The sequence below is a fragment of the Ictidomys tridecemlineatus genome, unplaced genomic scaffold, assembly GCF_052094955.1.
Source record: "Ictidomys tridecemlineatus isolate mIctTri1 unplaced genomic scaffold, mIctTri1.hap1 Scaffold_44, whole genome shotgun sequence".
In the NCBI taxonomy this organism is placed as follows: domain Eukaryota; kingdom Metazoa; phylum Chordata; class Mammalia; order Rodentia; family Sciuridae; genus Ictidomys; species Ictidomys tridecemlineatus.
In genome coordinates, this window is record NW_027522848.1 from 809,376 (window position 1) to 827,725 (window position 18,350).

General features: G+C 39.4%; 1 protein-coding gene across 1 annotated transcript in view; it reads left to right on the forward strand.

The window, feature by feature from the left end:
- Positions 1–18,350, forward strand: part of LOC144373579 (SH3 domain-containing kinase-binding protein 1-like) — a 189,812-nt gene that overhangs the window by 60,583 nt on the left and 110,879 nt on the right. The window contains 1 exon segment of the mRNA XM_078036604.1: positions 7,703–7,804. Coding sequence (XP_077892730.1) covers positions 7,703–7,804 — 102 coding nt within the window.

The window sequence follows — 18,350 nt, forward strand, 5'->3', positions numbered from 1 at the left end:
CAGTGGTAAAGACAGACACAAGGAAGGGGACATAAATCACTGTGTAAGTGAGTCTGTGGCATGCCCCACTTAGTGGGCTTCTATGGCTTTTGCAACTCCAGCATCTGGGTTCTCTGCTCCTCCCTTTTCTTCTTCTTTGTGGTAAACCCATCTCGCCGACAGTTAGATGATGCAGCTTGGTGGCTCCACCACCCTGCCCAGCCTCTAAGAATGCACAAATGTCCCAGGCATTGCCATCAACCTCAGATTCATTTTGAGAGGAGCAGGTGACATATTTATCCAGTGACAAGACTTTTGTGGGAGTTATTAGTGCAGAAATGAGGTACTAAATGTCTCCCTGGAAACGGAGCCAACCTGAAAATGACGAACAGCCGAGAAGAAGGCAGGCTGCACACGTGTTCTAGACGGGGTCTTTGTGGCACTTGAACCCAGCCGGGCCTTTCACCGTCTGCCTTTAGTCTTCTCATTTACGTGCGTCAATAAGCCTCCTTTCCCCTTCAGTCAACTGGACTGGGTTGCTTTCACTTTCAAAAAAATAATTAAATGCAGCCACACTGGGAAAGGGCAGGGTGGCCGAAGCAATGCCACACAAGCGTTGGTGGCTTCCCTGGTGGTGCTGAGCCACATCTTAATGGAGGTGAGCAAGCTGAGGCTGGGAGACAGGAGGCCAGAACCCAGTTTCACAGGGCGGGGCTCTGCCAGGCACCTCCACCCACCTGCTAAGCTCTCCTGCGTGTGTGGGGTCTGAGGAAGAGAAGGGAAATGTGACTGCGCTCCAGGTGCTTCCTCCCTCGCAGGACAACGGGGCACCCATACAAGTTATTTGTTTTAATTTATTTATTCTAATTTATTATATATAACATCAGAATGCACTTCAATTCATAGTACACATGTGGAGCACAATTTTCCATGCCTCTGGTTGTACACAAAGTGGAGTCACACCATTCGTGTCTTCATACATGTACTTGGGGTAATGATGTCCATCTCATTCCACCGTCTTTTCTACTCCCATGCTCCCTCCCTTCCCCTCACTCCACTTCGCCTATCTAAAGTTCCTCCATCCCTTGCATGCTCCCGCTATCACCATTATGGATCAGCATCCTCATATCAGAGAAAACATTCAGCATTTAGTTTTTTGAGATTGGCTTACTTCACTTAGCATGATATTCTCCAACTCTTTTTAGTTTGAATCCATCCCATTTATTGATTCTTGATTTTATTTCTTGCACTATAGAAGTATTATTAAGGAAGTTGGTGCCTAATCTGACATGATGGAGATTTGGGCCTACTTTGTCTTCTATTAGGCACAGAGTCTCTGGTTTAATTCCTAGGTCCTTGATCTACTCTGAGTTGAATTTTGTGCATGGGAGAGATAAAGGCTAAATTTCATTTTGTTGCATATGAATTTCCAGTTTTCCCAGCACCATTTTTTGAAGAGGCTACCTTTTCACCAATATATGTTTTTGGAGCCTTTGTCTAATATAAGACAACTGTAATTATGTGGGTTTGTCTCTGTGGCCTCTATTCTGTTCCATTAGTCTATTTTGGTGTCAATACCACCATGCATGTTTTTTCATGGCAATGCTGAGGTGCAGGAGGACAAGTCAAATCACATAGGCATCTTTAAGACTTCACATGCATTATGAATGCAAATATTTTATTAACCAAAACAAATCACATACTCCGACCTGAGGTCCAGGGGCAAGAAAATGTGTTCTGTCTCTTTGGATAAGAGACTGCAATGTTGCATGAGAAAGCATGAATTCAGGGTAAAGAAGGACCAGGAACAGTTTTTCATTTGATCCTGGTTCTTTCCAATTGACTCCAAGCTCAGAGAAGTCAGACACATAGTCCAGATGTATAATATTTAGTTTCCTGCGAAGACAAGAGACGCTTCATAGAAACAGATAAGTTTGTGAATGAGTTTGCTCATCAGCAATTATCCCACTAAACAAAATCTTGATCTAACACTGACTGAACCAGTTTCTAAACTGTGTCTTCTGGAATATCTTTGGCATACCATTTTCTAGTCTTCTCCCTCAAATTCTGTAGCAAATCCCTTGCACAGAATGCAACTTCATGGAAGTTTTGGAGGGCTCCCTTCATTATGTGTTGCCCAAAGGTAAGTCAGAGTTATGTTCAGGGCTCTGGCAGAGGGCATCCTGGTCACAGGAACAAGGGAAGTGAATTCCATGAGGAGACCATCTACAAAGCTGTGGGTGGGCTTCTCAGAAGGACCACGGGTCGTGAAGCCCCAGGTTCAGCAGAGTAGGTAGGGCTGGGCCACCTGAAGATGGAAGGGGAATATGTGGAAAGCATTTACAGAACCCACCTGATGCCCTGGCTGTGGGAGAGGGGCTGCCAGACACGAGCCATGGGCGGAGATGGAGGAGAAGGAAGCAGGGATGATCCTCAGCCCACAGTTCTTTCTCCTCCTCATCTCCTACAGATGCCTCTTTCAGGTGAACTCAACTAGAAACTAAAATTTAGGTGGATTCTGGGTAATGTATTCTCTGTAAGACGTGCTCTAGGGCACGGAGCAAAGGGGAAGGGTGGGGAGTGAGTCTTCCTGGCATCACCGATGGAGAGTGTCCAGGTCAGGAGTAACTCTGAGCAGTTACAGCTACTGCTCTTTAATTTATCTGTACATGATCCATATGCGTGGTCCAGAGTGACAGTCACCAAATATCCCTGGATCCCTCCCTTATGAACACTAGATGGGATTTCACTGTCCTGTCTCCTGGTGTCAATGGGACCATGGGTTTAGTTCTAGCCAATGAGCATGAATAGGGATAATCTGAGACAATTTGTAGGCAATTACTTATAGGTTCAGTTAAGACCTTCCAAAGCTCCCTTTACCCCATCTTAGTCACCAGCCATGTTCCAGACATTGGCTACCCTACAAAGGCCCAAGTGATGACCGTAGGCATCTCACCCAAACATCCCTCAAAGGATACATAGACCAAGCAAGAAATAAATTGCTAGCGTTTAAGCCACTGAGATATTTAAGGTTGTCTTGTTATGACAGCACACTGAAATTATACTAACTTACATAACCCTGTCTGGAACCCCACTTGCCTAGTTATTGGACAGAGAAAGCACTCTTGGAAATTTACATTTGTCATTGACCCAAATGAGATACAGTGAGAACCTCCCCCATGTGAGGCACTGTGCCACAGGACACAAAGATGAGATGAGCTAACACTCCTCCTCCAGATACTCTGCTTGTCAAGCTAATTTCCTAAAGGATAAGCATATGAAGTACTTGTGTTGTGGTGGGGAGACTCTAAGGCAGGCCCCTTTGATCCCAGCCTTCTGAAACTCATACCATTATGTGATCCCTGCCTTACAGGGCAGGAAAGACCTGTGGGTTATTTTGCTGTATAAGATGGTGAAGCCCTCTTTGGGTAGAAACTACCTCCTCTGCTGCTTTGATGGAGGTCATTTTTAGAAAGACCCATGTGCCAGGTCACTAAGGGCAGCCTAGGAGCTTAGGGTGCCCTCCTTCTGACAGGCAGCAACAAACTGAACTCTGCCAATGATCATACAAGCCTGGAAGGGGGTCCTTCCTTAGCCAAGACTGCAGATAAAAACCCAGGCCTGGCTAGCAACTTGATCACTTTTTTTTGCAGAGGATCTGTGGAGTTGGTACCAGTAGAAAGCATTGGATAATAACTGTTGCTTTAAGCTGCTCATTGTGTTTCTTTTAAACTGCAAAGATTGTGGTAATTTGTTAGATGGCAATTGACAACCAACACAATTATCAGCAGCAATGATAGGTGCACCATCACCTTAAATCCTCACAACCAGCCCATGAGATAGGCACCAGTATTTTCTTAATCATTTTATAGATAAGGAAGGGACTGAGGCAGAGATTTATTCTACCTACCCAATGACATACAATCAGTAAATGGCAAAGTCAAAATGCAAAGACAGGCTGACTCCAGATTCCCTCTTCTCATCTGTTCTTGATAAATTTGCCCATTCTGCCCTTTTGATCTTGTCATCAAAGGGGCTTCAGTGGCTTCCTCTCTGCTAAGAGCAATGACTTCCAACACCTGTGAAGTCCCAATGTGTTACAAATTCAAACAGCTACATTTCTGTACCACTTACTCTACTCTGAGCATGTAACACATAATATTTCATCTTCCCCAACAACCCTATGATGTTGTTCTTGTCAGCTTATGACCAAGAGACCTGACAAGAACAATTAAAGGAAGAAAAGTCTATTTGGCTCAGTTTCAGAGGTCTTAATCCATAGACAGCCAGCTTCAGAGCTCTGGGCCCAAAGTGAGGCTAGGTGTCATGGTGGAAGGGTGCAGCAGAGGACAGGAGCTTGGGACATGACAGTCAGGAGGCAGAGAGAGAATTTTGCTCACCAGTGACAAAATAAAAACCCCAAAGGCACGCCCCCAGTGACCTACCTCTTCCAGCCACACCCTAGCTGCCTACAGTTACTGCCAAGCTAACTCATTTCTGGGAATTAATGTCATTGATTGTGTGACACCTCACATCACTTAATCATTTCCCCTTTGAATCTCTTACATTGTCTCACACATGCACTTTGGGGTGATAACACATATCCAAACCGTATCAGACATGTTCTCCCCCATTTGAAAGAGGAGGACATGGGGACACGGTTGGACTACATAATGTGCCAAAGGAGGTGAAGAGGGGAATTGAGTTAGGAAGCAGACCCAGCCAACCTGGCCCCTGAGATAACGTGTGTCTACATGATTCCCTTCATCTACATTGTAACTGAAGGCTCAAAGTTTGAGAATGATGGATTTGTTCATAGTGAACCAAATGGGATCTACCACTATGAACATGTCATTCTCATTTGTTTCTAGTAGTGCTCTCTCAAATGGGAGCAAAAGGACTGGAATGACATCGGGTTGTGCAGAAGGCGAGGTCGACCCACAGAGATGGGCTGTGTATATGAAGACCATCCATCAGATGTGTCAAAACAGAAGACATTTGTAACCACTGACCCAGGGATTAAATCTCATGTTTCTCAGAATTTCATTCAAGGCCCTCCCTGGCTCAGATACAACCTTTAACCCTTGCAATTCTGTCTCATGGAATCCACATTCCAGCCATGTTGAAATTCTTATATACACCCCAGACTGCCTCTGCGCACAACAACTGCTTCCGCTTCTCTTTATCACACTTTCAAATACTGCCTATCATTCAAGGGCCACTTGACATCCTACCTGCACAAAGTAGCTTCCCTTTCCTTTCCTCAAGACCCTTGCCTTGAACATATATCTGGAGAGCAAGGCCACTCTTCTCTACTATCCCATCTCATTTGCATAGTCCTAAGATGTGACATCCTCTGCCTTGTATCAGAGTTACCCACGCATCAGTGATGATCACAATGGCGATGGCAGGCACACCAGAAATACTAGATTTTTTCTGTTTGAGCATGCCACATCAGGCACAGTGCCAAGTGATCTTGTGCATCTTCACTGAAAGATGTGATGGGTGATGCTATTATCGCCCATCTGGCAGGCAGCCCTCCAGCTCAAAGGATGCTTGAAGACAGAAAAAAAGATAACTTTTCCCCAAAGTTCACTGTTCAACAGAATTTCAGAATCTTCACCCCTAGAGCATCACTCCCAGTCTTTGCACATCAAAGGTACAGAAAAAAAGATTCTTTCATTTACAGCCTGGACTGACCCTTCCCCGAGGGAAAGGGGAGCTGGTTAGGATGCTGTGGGAGTCAGCCTGACCTCTCTTCTCTCATATCTCTAAGAGTTCAAGCATAGACTCCAGTCAAGAGTGAACGTGTGTTCTTATTTTTCACTCCGACAATGCTATTTGTGAGAATTGAACCTCAACATCTTGTAGGAACCTTGAGCTCTTCCATCCTGAACTAGGGAACATCTATGCTCTTCAGATACAAAGCTGATACTAAATGATGGAAATCATTACAGCTGCCCTATTGGGAGATGAATACTTTATAAGTATTTTTTAAAACACTTTCAAGCAAAGAGTGCCCGGCTAATAAATGGCTATGGGCTCTTGACTACCAAAATGTTACAGATGGGACAGAATTATATGATAAAGTGAGCAAAACTTCCCCAAAGGAAACTGCCATTCACTTCTTATGATCCCTTCCACAGAAGAAAAATAAGAACACAAATAAGATCCAATATTTGGGGAGTGTCTATTAAGACTCGCCACCATACCAAAGGCTGGTATTCTCACCTAGGTGGATGTTAAGTGATTAAGTTTTAAATTTTAAATGATTAAAACTTTATTTAATCTCACAGTTAACCTAACGAGCTAGATGTTCATTATACCCACTGTATATGAGGAAAAGTATTTTGTCTGAGGTCAGAGAAAAAAACACATGGAAGAGATGGGATTTGAACCCCGCAGATCCATAGGTTAAGCCTGTGACCTCCTGGGGTATTGAAATGAGCAGCCGGAGGGGTGAAGCAGCAACTAAAATGTATGTTCAGCCTCTTAGCAACTCACACAGGGTAGAAAGAGAAAGGGCCAAGGAGAATCCCATCACCTTTTTCAAAAAACTAAATACTAAAAGAACTCTTATTTAGACAATAACATTGAAAATGTCTAGACATTAACAAGTAAGATTCTTGTTAACCATACCATTATTGTCTTCAAGTATTTTAAGGGAATCAAGAGAATGAGTGTAGGCAAGGCAGGTTTAGCTTCAAAATATCCAAGTGCACGACCTTGGCTGGGGGGGACGTAGGTGAGGGGGTGGTGGTGAAGAGGGAATTCTACTAGAGCTGGGTGGTTGTGCCCAGGGTCCACAGGACTCTATTATTTTTGTAGGAATTTAATATTTTTTTCAAAATAAACAATTCCCTTTAAATAAAAATTCCCTTTATTTCCACAGAAATGAAAAGTAAATCCCCCTCCTCCCACCCCAAATCTGTTCCCTTTCTCTCTTCCCCAACCACTTTTCATTTTCCTTAGCACTGGTGCAGAAATTCTCCATGTCTCTGCTGAAGAAGGTTCTCCCCTTGCCTTCTCTACAGAACCCCTGTGCCTTCCCCAGCCCTGTATACACCACCCCGGCTCCCACCCCCCTTACCATCCGTCACCTCATTTTATTTCCTTCAAGCACTTAGCAAACTTTATGCTTGCTGGCACAATGATTTGCCAAGGTTTTCAAATCGAAGTAAAATTCACGTAACATAAAATTAACACTCTAACCTGCATGCCCCAGTGACATCTGGCTCTAAACCCACCACCTTGAAACATTCTCACCACCCCAAAAGGAAGCCGCACACCTTTGAAACAGGCTTCTCTTTTTCTCTCCCCAAGCCCTGACCATTTTGTAGCAGGACTTATACTGGATTTACATGGGTGGGTTAAAATCTGTATGTGCTAGCTAGACTCTCACAATGGAGGAGGAGCTCTGGTTATACTAAGGAAGAGCCTATATCAAATGTAAGAATTCTTTTCTAAAATCAGATATTGCACTGAAGCTATTCAACTGTTTTAATCCTCTACCCTCACCTCCGATGCTTTGGTCAATTCTGCCATTAATTTGTACAGATGTTTCCAATTTCTGTGTGTTACTTTTCATGTGCTCATACTGCAGAGAGTAATTTAGATGGGCAGTTTGCACAAGCAGTAACTGTTACACCATGTCACAGAGCTAGCTGTTTAGCAATTACAGATGTTTGTGCAGTAAACAAATCCAGCTTGCTTTTCAGGTTAGTTTAAGAGAGAAGAATATGTCCACACAGAGCAAGTCAGCTATGGGGCATTTCCTTCTTGGGGGGCACGGACACTTGGAGTTTTCCTTGTGAATGGAGAAGCTGTGAGTAGTGACTTCTGGGTACATTTGAACTGTTCTTTATGGAGGTAAAGATATTTGCCTATTTTTTTAGGGCTGAGTATTTATTTTCATATACTCATATAGAGTAAAATAGAGAAACTGAACTATTTGCTTTTCTAAAAGTTTACTAGTAATAAGTGGTTATGTTTCTTTCTGTGAGTTGTTCATATTTGTCTACCTAAAAGCAGAAGTCTGTCATTTTCCAAACACAAAATAAAATTCCCTAAATAAGCCACAGGATAAGTGAGGTTTACAGTGTGTCATATGTCTTCTATATCCCTGTCTCTCATTGAAAAAAAAAAATTTGAAGGGGAGAGCCGAGGTCTATAAAGTATTTCTCTTTATGTCTTTTTCTGTTGACTTTAAATTATAATATTTTCAAAATTACCCCCCAAAAGGGAAATACCACAGCAAAAAAGAAACATGTTCTTCTAACATTATTTCAAGAGTAAGACAACTTCTTGAAAGGTTTTTAAATGGCGTCTGTTGCTTGCCTAGAAGGAAGACAAAGGCAGATCTATGAGGGGAGTCTCAGTAGGGGTTGACTAAAATAAAAATAAGTTCTTCTGCCGTGGCTTGAGAGGATTTTCCTAGGGAAAGAGATCTGAAATTTGCTGATCTTATTGCTGATGTCATCATTCTGAGTTCTGAGAAGTAGAACTCAGAATTAGGTATTTGTGTGCAAAATTAAGAGGGTGACTTCATTGGAGAAATGAGAGGGAACATGATGGGTAGCAAGTTGTGACCTGTGGAAAATTCTCAGCAGTAGTGCTACCCTACCTCACTTTTTTTAGCCCCTAAGACTGCGAGGGGCTTCTTGAATCCTTTGCTTGTTTGTTTCTCAGAAATGGTAATAACTGTTACTTATCCCATGACAAGAATTCTTTGTAATAATTAGAAAAATAATTAAAAACTCAAAGTTGAAGAAATAAGTAGAAAATTTCCATAGTCTTCTTATTGAGGAACTATAGTTAACATTTTATATTTATCCTTCTAGATTTTTTCCCCTGAGCCTGACTATGCATGCAGTGCACACCTGTCACTCTTCATACACTAATGGGTTATTGTAAATATTGCCTGTTTTTAAAATCTTAGCACATTATGGGCCCTCTTTTTCTGTCATATAGTCACATGGTATCTTCAGGGTCTCCATTCATTGTAGAGATACAACACCATTTATTGAACCAATCCCTAAATGATAATGACCTAGGTTGCTTCCACATATTAAAAGCTTTTTTTTTATTTAAAATTTTTTCCTTTTTGGGAGATTGGGGTTGTGGCTCAGTGGGTGAGTGGTTGCCTAGTACATGTGAGGAACTGAGTTGATCTTCAGCACTACATAAAATAAATAAATAAAATTATAAAAAATTATCCTTTAAAATTCTTTTTCCCCTTTTTATTTTGAGACAGGATCTCACTAAGCTGCTTAAGGCCTTTCTGAGGTGCTGAGTCTGGCCTCAAACTTGGGATCCTTCTGCCCCAGCCTCCTGAGTTGCTGAAATTACAAGCATGTACCACTGTGCCCAGCTCACACTTTAAATATTAAAAAATCATTCTTGTATGTGTATCATTGTTCCTTCCCTGAGTATTCCCTTAAGCTGAATTTTTATTTATTTAGTTGTTTTTATCATGTGGTGCTAAGGATCGAATTCAATGCCTCACACATGCTAGACACTCTACCACTGAGCTCCAGCCCCAGCCCTTAAGCTGAATTTTTAACGAGGAATTTCCAGGTTAAAGGCTGACTTAATTTTGGTTGGTTTCTTTTTTGTTTAAAATAACCCAAGTATATGGTAAAAGAAAAAAATACCAACAGAATAAAAACAAGATTCTCTTAATCCTATATACTCACTTTTACTTCCCAGTGGCAATCCCCATTCAAGCTTTCTAGGTATTCCTATAGAAATGTGTAATTGTTTAATTTTAAATTACATAATTTAAAATTTACAGTCTTAAACATTTTTAAGCATCCAGTTTAGTGCAGCCATCATCACCATTCATCTCCAGAACTTTTTGATCTTGCAAAACTGAAACTCTGTACCCATTCAACAGTAAGTCCCCAGAGGACCCCCGCCACTGCCCCTGGCAACTACCATTCTATGTTTTGTGTCTGAATTCGAGTATGTGGAATCATACAGATTTGTGTTTTCATGGCTGGCTTATTTCATGATTGTTCATGTTGTAGCTTGTGTCAGAATTTCTTTTCTTTCTAAGTAGTATGGATAGACCACATTTTGTTGGACCATTCATCTGTCAATTGATATTTGAGTTGTTTTCCCCTTTTGCCTATTGTGTGTAATGCTGCAATGAACATTGACATACCAATGCTTGTTCTTGCTTTCAATTCTTTTAGGTATATCTCCAGAATTGGAATGGTTGGATCATACAATAATTCTAATTTTAATTTTTTGAGGAAACTTCATAGTTTGTACCATATTCCCATCAGCAATGCACAAGTGTTTTAATTTCTCTACATCCTCACCAGTACTTGCTATTTTCTGTTTGATAGTAGCTATCCTAATGGATGTGAAGTAGCATCTTATTAAGGTTAGAATTGGCGTTTAATGTGTGTTCATGTTGCCTAGCACTAAGGGAGAAGGATATCATTCTTTTCATCTTAGAATGAAGAGTTAGGGAAAAGATCTTCTCTCTGAGGATCACCATTAACCAGTTGCATAATCTCACAAGATTGCAAATTACTTAAAGGAAAAACTAGGTTCCCATTTTCCACAGTCCCTGAAGAAAAACTAAGTGGAGTGTCCAGGTGGTTGGTTGATTTCCTGCTTTTCCCATAACCTTGTCCCCTTACTTGAATCTGTAGTTGGAAGTTTTATGGAGAATAGATTCAAAATAGTTCTTTTGAGAAAAGATGGATTTCTCCTTGATGCTATTGTTAATTTGAAGTGATAGTACTTGATTGATTTTATGGAGTGGGGAAGGCTAGTTTTATGATTGGTTTTCTCTTGTCACCTTCTACTCTGGAATTGCTTGGGGACAGGAAATGAAAGTTCTTCCTTTTATAAGTTATTTGCTGAGTTGTTTGATTAATATCCTTCAGTAGGACATACAGAATTTTCTGTAAGTATTTAATTGTCCCTCTTTTTCTCTTTCCTGATACTAATAATTATTTCACAATATTTATATCCTGGAATTTGCAGATGTTTTTGGTTTCTGAAATTCAAGGTTTTATAAATTCCCAAGTGGCCATTAAAATGATCATGCCTTTGTACTTAACTTGTCTTTTTCTCTCTGATATTTTCACTAGTTGTAAAATGATATTCTGGCCAACTGGGTTTCAGTGGGATGGAATGAATTTAATGCTATATGAAAACTGGCAACTTTAAAACAAGCTATCCAGAGGCATGGTGATGTGTCTTTTCTCACATTTAAAGAATGTGGATTGCAGAGCTCAATCAGTCAGCAACTTCTTTGGTACTTCTCTGTGGCATTGCAGACCATTTAATTGGTACAAGATGACAAACTTATTTCCAACTCAGACTCTTAATTTTGGAGGCCAGATCCTCAAATAAATATATACCCATAAATGCTGTAGAAACAAATGAAAACACAAGCATAATGAGCCCTTCTTTTACCTCTAATAGTTATTTCTGTCTTTTAAAACGTGGGCTATAAAATGAACAATTCACAATTAAGAGCATATCAGAATAACCTTAATAGGCACTTCTTCATCAAAAAGCCATCCGACAAATGGCCTTATGATTCAGAAGTGTCAGCTCAATTAAACTTATCCTTGAACTTTTAGGGATCCAATAGTCAGGGTTTGGAAAAGGGGAAGCAGAAAATTGAGGTCTGTCTCACATAGAAGTTGTATTTCTGTTTTGCTCATTTAAAATAAAGAAGTTAGAAGTGGTAAAGATGGATTTATTGCCTCATTTTCTTTTTCTTCTTTTACTAGCTAAGCATTTTCACCCTCCAGTGATTTCAATATGTTTTGCTCCATTTGTTTTGGTAGCATCTGCACTGTCATTCCTTTTATTTTGACTTCTTAGTTCAGGTGTTCATTTTCTCTTTCCACTAGAGGCAGCTTTTCTAAAATTTTGTGGGTACCTTTTCTAGACTCTGATAGTTAGTGAAGTAATAATATCAAACCTGTCAACATTTTAGACCCTAGAACAGTCCACATTTATCCTCTTGATACAGTGCTTGGCACTATCTAGTTACTATACTCAGAGAGCTGGATGTTATACAGGTCTGTGTGTCTAAATTTCTTTTCTTTCCAGCCCTAATGCCCCCCTCTACATTTAAGCATTTTTAGAAGCAGTGAAAGTGGACTACTTACTTAAAATTTAGAATCCTGTTTTTGTTTTGTTTTTTTTTTTTTTTGAGGTGCTAGGGATTGAACCCAGGGCATTCTACCACTGAGCTACATCCCCAGCCCTTCACTTTTTCTTTTGAGATGGGGTCTTATGAAGTCACTCAGGCTGGGCTGGAACTTATGGTCCTCCTGCCTCAGCCTCCTTAGTCACTGGGGTTACAGGTGTGCACCACTGCTCCCAACTAGAATCCTGTTTTTTTCAAGTGATAGGAATATAGATACTGTTGTGTCACAAAGAGAGAGAGAGCTGGATCAGAGCAGGATTGCTGAATTTCCAAGTAATAAAAAAATGGATCTGTGAAACCATAAAGCAATACTTTTATCTAGCCCAACTCTATATGAAATGAAAGTTCTAATGGTAGTTGATTTTCTTGATGTGAAATTGAATGGCTAGAAAGAAGCAGAGATATTCTAGGAGGTAATGACACAAGGCAGTGAATGAAGATGGTCAAGAAACTGGAAATCAGGAGTTGTGGAGAAATAGTGATCATTGCAGCAAAGAGAGATGATCAAACAGAGGCCGTGAGGAAATGAAGAATTAAACAGGGTTTGATGGGGTGACTGTTTTCTAGTCCCAGCGATGACTGCAAAAAAGGAGAGCTCTAGTTAACTTGAGGCATGGTGACATAGGTGGGAATAAGGGAGAAATAGTCAGTACTGAGGGCTGATAATTCTTAATTGTCCTATGGGGACCAGGATATGAAAATCTTCTATGGAAAATCCCTGTCAATTTGGGGAGATGACCAATCTGAACTCATCTATCTGAAATGGATGAAATATAATAACTCAGGAGTAACGAAGGCTTTATTTACTACAAAAGCACCATTCCTTCTTTTTGTCCTCCTTTGTCACATCTTCCATGAATCTGCATTGTGTTTTTCCTGCATGCAGCCTATAGCAAGTCTTTGTGGAAAGCACAAAGAGGGATTGCTGCTTTCTGGAGTCTAAATATGGAGAACATTGAAATGAACATTCTCTATTGTAATAGAAAAAGACAAGGAATTTAAGACAAGAAAATGTGTCAATTGGGATATTTTACTGAGTACGATGTCTTGCCTTCTTCCCTAAATAAACCAAAATATACCATAAAAAAGTAACATATAACCACAAAAAGGGCAATTTAAAACAGCACAAGGGTAAAATAGGTGATTTCATGTTTTCTGATTTAAATGAAAATTTTTTGTTTAGTGTCTTTGTATATATTACAGAGAAAGGAGAAGAATGGAGAACTATTTTAGTATAGGAAAATGAGAACATGCAAAATGAGTAAGGAAAGACTTACTTTGTTCATATGATGAAGATATAATTTGCCTAAGACTCAAGAGAATTTCCAGCCCTAAGAGAACTCTCCTTTCCCTCCTCAGACTTGCCATTAAATTGAAGTTAAAATGAATGAGAGGGTGAATGGATACAAATGACAGCCAAGTAGAGACCATTTTGAACTTTGGCTCCATTAGACTAGAAATTACAAAAACATTTCTTTTAAAAATGCATTTACTCAGCCAGGTGTGCTCTGTAATTCTAGAGACTCAGGAGGCTGAGGCAGGAGGATTCCAAGTTCAAGGTCAGTCTCCCAGCAATTTAGTGAGGTCCTAAGCAATTTAGTGAAATCCTGTCTCAAAATAAAAAGGAATGAGGATATAGTTTAGTGATTAAAGCAATCCTGGGTTCAATCCCCAGTCCAAAATAAGTGAATTTATTCAATCTGTTCACACTCCAAATCTTGAATCCCATTTTTTAAAAAGTCAATCTTAATTTTCAAGTCAGCAGTATGTTCACATTAAGTGGAGATGTTCACCAAATAACTGAGAAATGAAAATATCTGTGAAATCTGGGTAATTTAAAATTTGTGATATTCTTCAGTAAATATAAATATAGTAGTCCTAAGAGTAGCAGGAAAAAAGTGAAATCTCAAAATTTGCAGGGCAGTATAGGGCAGAGTTTCATCATGCTTGTTTTTCTGCCATTTGAGAAACACTTTGGTTATTACTTTGTTTTAAAAATGTTTTTACTTATGAAAACCTACAGAATGTCTAGAAAACTGAGGATGACTTAAGTATGGAGCTTATGCAAATAGATTCCACCCCTTAAATCCATACTTCTTCAAAGATGAGGAATCTGTAAACATTGTCTTTGATCATACATAAAAAACAGTTATAAAGAAGTTATTAACTCCTTTTTTTAGTCCCTTTTGGCTGTATGAATAAGGGTTTCATGGGTTTAATTAAAAGAGCAAGAAGTATGTTTTGACTTTGGAAACATTTGATAAAATGTCTCAATACTTTATTAGGAACAACATTAATTGGAAATGACTCCACATCATGTACTTAGTCACTGAAGATATAAACTGATGAATAACTATAAGTAAAGAATGATAATAAATGGTGGATGGAGAATGTTCTATATGGGTGGTGCCTTACAAATTACTGTCATGACTCATTTTACAACTAATGTTCTTCACATCCTTACTAATGGCTTGGAAAAGGAAATACAATGACAAGAATGAAAGCTGCATGTGATTTCTAGTTAGGAGGTGTTGCAAATCAAATCAGATCTTTGAACAGACATCAGTAATGTGGAGAGATAGACCATCCCTTATAGCTACCTTAGTGTACTTTATTTTTTAAAACTTTATTCTTTTCTGATTATAAAAGTGCTTTTTTTTAAACACTGGAGAAAAAAGAAAGTAAAAAAAAAAGCGGTGATAATTTAACCCTCATGGGGCAACCACTGTTAACATTTTTTAATATTAACTTTCAGTCATTTTGCCATACATTTTCAACTGGTTGAGATCATACCACATACACAATTTTTTTCCACACACATAATTTTGTATCTTTTTCACTTAGCATTATATGAAATTTCCCATGTCATTACAAACTTTTTGTAAACAACTTTTTAAAAGGTTGTGTGTAAGGCCCAGTTTTTTTTTTTTCTTTTTTGATGGTTTTGGGGATTGATCCCAGGGCCTTGTGTATGCTAAACATGTGCTATACCACTGAGGTAAACCCCTAATATCTAAGGCTCTATTTTAAACATCTAGATACATAGAAGATCTGGGAGAACTGGAACTTGATGGTTTCATTGATTCTCTTCAAATACTATGTTTAAATCTCCCAGATTATAACTGAGAACACAATATTCTCTTGACAACATGAAAGTAAAAATAATGTAGGAAAGCAGTTTGTGTTTGTGGCCTGTATAGTGGTAGGTGCTCCACAAAGGTGTGTTGAATTTAATTTACTCCATATAGGATATGAACAAGATTTTGATTCTCTCTTCCTCACTAATCTTGAAAGAAGCCTTTGAGAGCAGCCTTTGGCAGGAGGCCTGGCCACTTCCAGGTAGAGGGTTGTGAATTCAGCTTTTCACATCTAAGAATCTGTCACTAATTTCCACTAGCAGCTTTAGATATCTGTACCACAAGAATTTATGGTCTCATTTGGCCCCTGTTTCTTAACTGCCTTGGGAGGAGTATCTGTTTGGTCCAGTGGTTTAGGATTTCTTCGTTCATTATTGAATGGACGCCAAGCTTTGTAAAAGACGGCTTGGGGTAATTTTCTATAGTGGTATGTTTGCTCCTGAGTATCAAAATTCGCAATAAAAGGCTTTCTGTTCTCTGACAACAGGCTGTTTTTCCCAGACACACGCCTTGTTGTTTTTCCATCGTTAACAGTGGATAACAGTTTGGATGTAGCCAGAAGCAGTTGGCATGTGCCCACACTTGAGGGGCTCCTAGGATGGTCTTCTGGCAGTTCACTGTAGGGGACACCTTAACTGAAGCTTTATTGACACAAAAGCTCTGTGGGTTGTCGGCTCTGACCCTCCTCAGTTCTCCTATCTTCTTTGTTCTATCTACTTTTCCTTCCAGGCAATGACTATAAGGTAATGGCTGTTGCTTTTCATCCCTTCTCATTTTTTCAGATTTATCACTTTCCTCCAAGCACCTCTCTGCTGTGTGAGTGTCTTGTAAAAGTTACTTCATGTTCTCCAGACCCCAAGTAAAGGAATGGAGCTGTTAACCTGCTATTTATTAAATTAAAAAAAAAACTGTTACAGTCAAACAGTCATTCTTTGTAACTAGAATTCATAAAGAGGCATTACGATGATTGATTTTTTAATTTAGTAAAATTCAATAACAATGAGTACCTTACATATCTTTTTCATTTAAGCCTCCTATAAAATCTAGAATATATGAATTATTATTGCTATTTCAGAAGAGAAAGCTGAAGTATAGAGAGATTAAGTAACTTGTCTGAGATCTCATAGCTAGTGAGGCTTTTTAAGACCATTTCTATTCAATACTAATTCACTAGGAGACACTGAAAAGAAGGACAGGTTTATTTGTTCCATTGTTGTACTCATAGCACCTCAAAAATGCATTGCACACAGTAGATTCTCCGTTAAGTATTCACATTTTCTGGTGAATGTTAAGTTTCTTTTGGACTAAAGTAAATCCTGAAAATTTAGTACCTCTAATATGTAAGGCACCTGGAAGGATTGTATAATGACCAGGACACAGTCCTCACCAGTTAGTGATTCACATATAGAAAGAGTCAGAAATCCAAAACAGAGGAAAGTGAGGACATATGAGGTAAGAGAGAATTCCAGCCATTGTTATCTACAATATTTTCTTTGAAGACATATAATATGGATTTGCCCCATTGTTGAAGATGTCTTTCTGACTATGACTAGAGTGCTCTGAGCTTAATTTTGTCTCTTTGTGGATCTCTATTCTTGAAGCATCTTGGATTATCTAAATATACCACTCTGCATCTAGAAGATGTATCAGGTGTATACCTGACTTCCAGATATATTTAACAAGCTCCTATTTTGAAGAAGTAGGTGAACTGAACTCATTCTTTATAATAAAAACAAAACAAAAATAATATCATCATGCCAGGTGCTGTGGCACATGCCTGTAATCCCAGCAGCTCGGGAGGCTGAGGCAGCAGAATTGCGAGTTCAAAGCCAGCCTCAGCAAAAAAGAGGTACTAAGCAATGCAGTGAGACCCTGTCTCTAAATAAAATACAAAATAGGACTGGGGATGTGGCTCAGTGGCCAAGTGCCCTGGAATTCAATCCCCAGTAGCAAATAATAATAACAACAACAACAACAACAGCAGCATCACTATTTCTCAGGTAACTTGATGTGATATTCTCTGCTCTTCTGTACAGAAAGGGAGCCCCAATGATTATAAAAAGGAGTAAGTGATGTTATTTAAGAGTCTATAGATGGGGCTGGGAATGTGGCTCAGGCGGTAGCGTGCTCGTCTGGCATGCGTGCGGCCCGGGTTCGATCCTCAGCACCACATACCAACACTTATGTTGTGCCTGCCGAGAACTAAAATAAATAAATATTAAAAATTCTCTCTCTCTCTCTCTCTCCTCTCTCAATCTCTCTTTTAAAAAAAGAGTTTATAGAGTAGATGATGAAAGTGAAGAATGAGTTTTATAATATTAAAGCTGGAGCCACTTAATGTTAGCCAGATTTAGAGATTGGTTTTATAGAATCAATACCTTATCTTTCATAGTGGTAGAAAGGAGTGTTGCAGATAAGACTGAAGTGAATGAATGCTATAGCAGGCATCTCTGGGCAGGAAGCTTCTGGACACAAATTTGTTCTCTAACTTACCTCATTAGATGTTATCTATACCCCTGATTATTTTGTAGTTGAATATTAAGTATCAGGATATCAGAGCCTTATGAGCAATTCTTTTGCCATTCTAGTCAGCATCCATAGGAAGAAAGAGGCAGGGAAAGAGGAACATGTCCTAGCATGACATAAAATCTACAATTGAAACCATTTTTAAATGTACAACTCAGTGCTGTTCAGTACATTCTCATTATTGCACAACCATCACCACTAATCATCCCAGAACTTTTTTTTTATCTTGAAAAGGTGAAGCTCTATGCCCATTAAACACTCACTCCCTGCCTATGGTGACCATAGTTTTTCTGTTTTTATAAATTTGACTACTCTAGGGGCCTCATAAGAATGGAACTATATAAACAGTTGTCCTTTATAGGGGATTGATTCCAGGACCCCCTGTGGATACCAAAATCTATGATGCTCCAGTCTATTATGATGTAGAATTTGCATAGAAACCACACACATGCTCCCTGTATTTCAAGTCATCTCTAGATTACTTGGAATACTAAATACAATGTAAAATGCTATGTAAATAATTG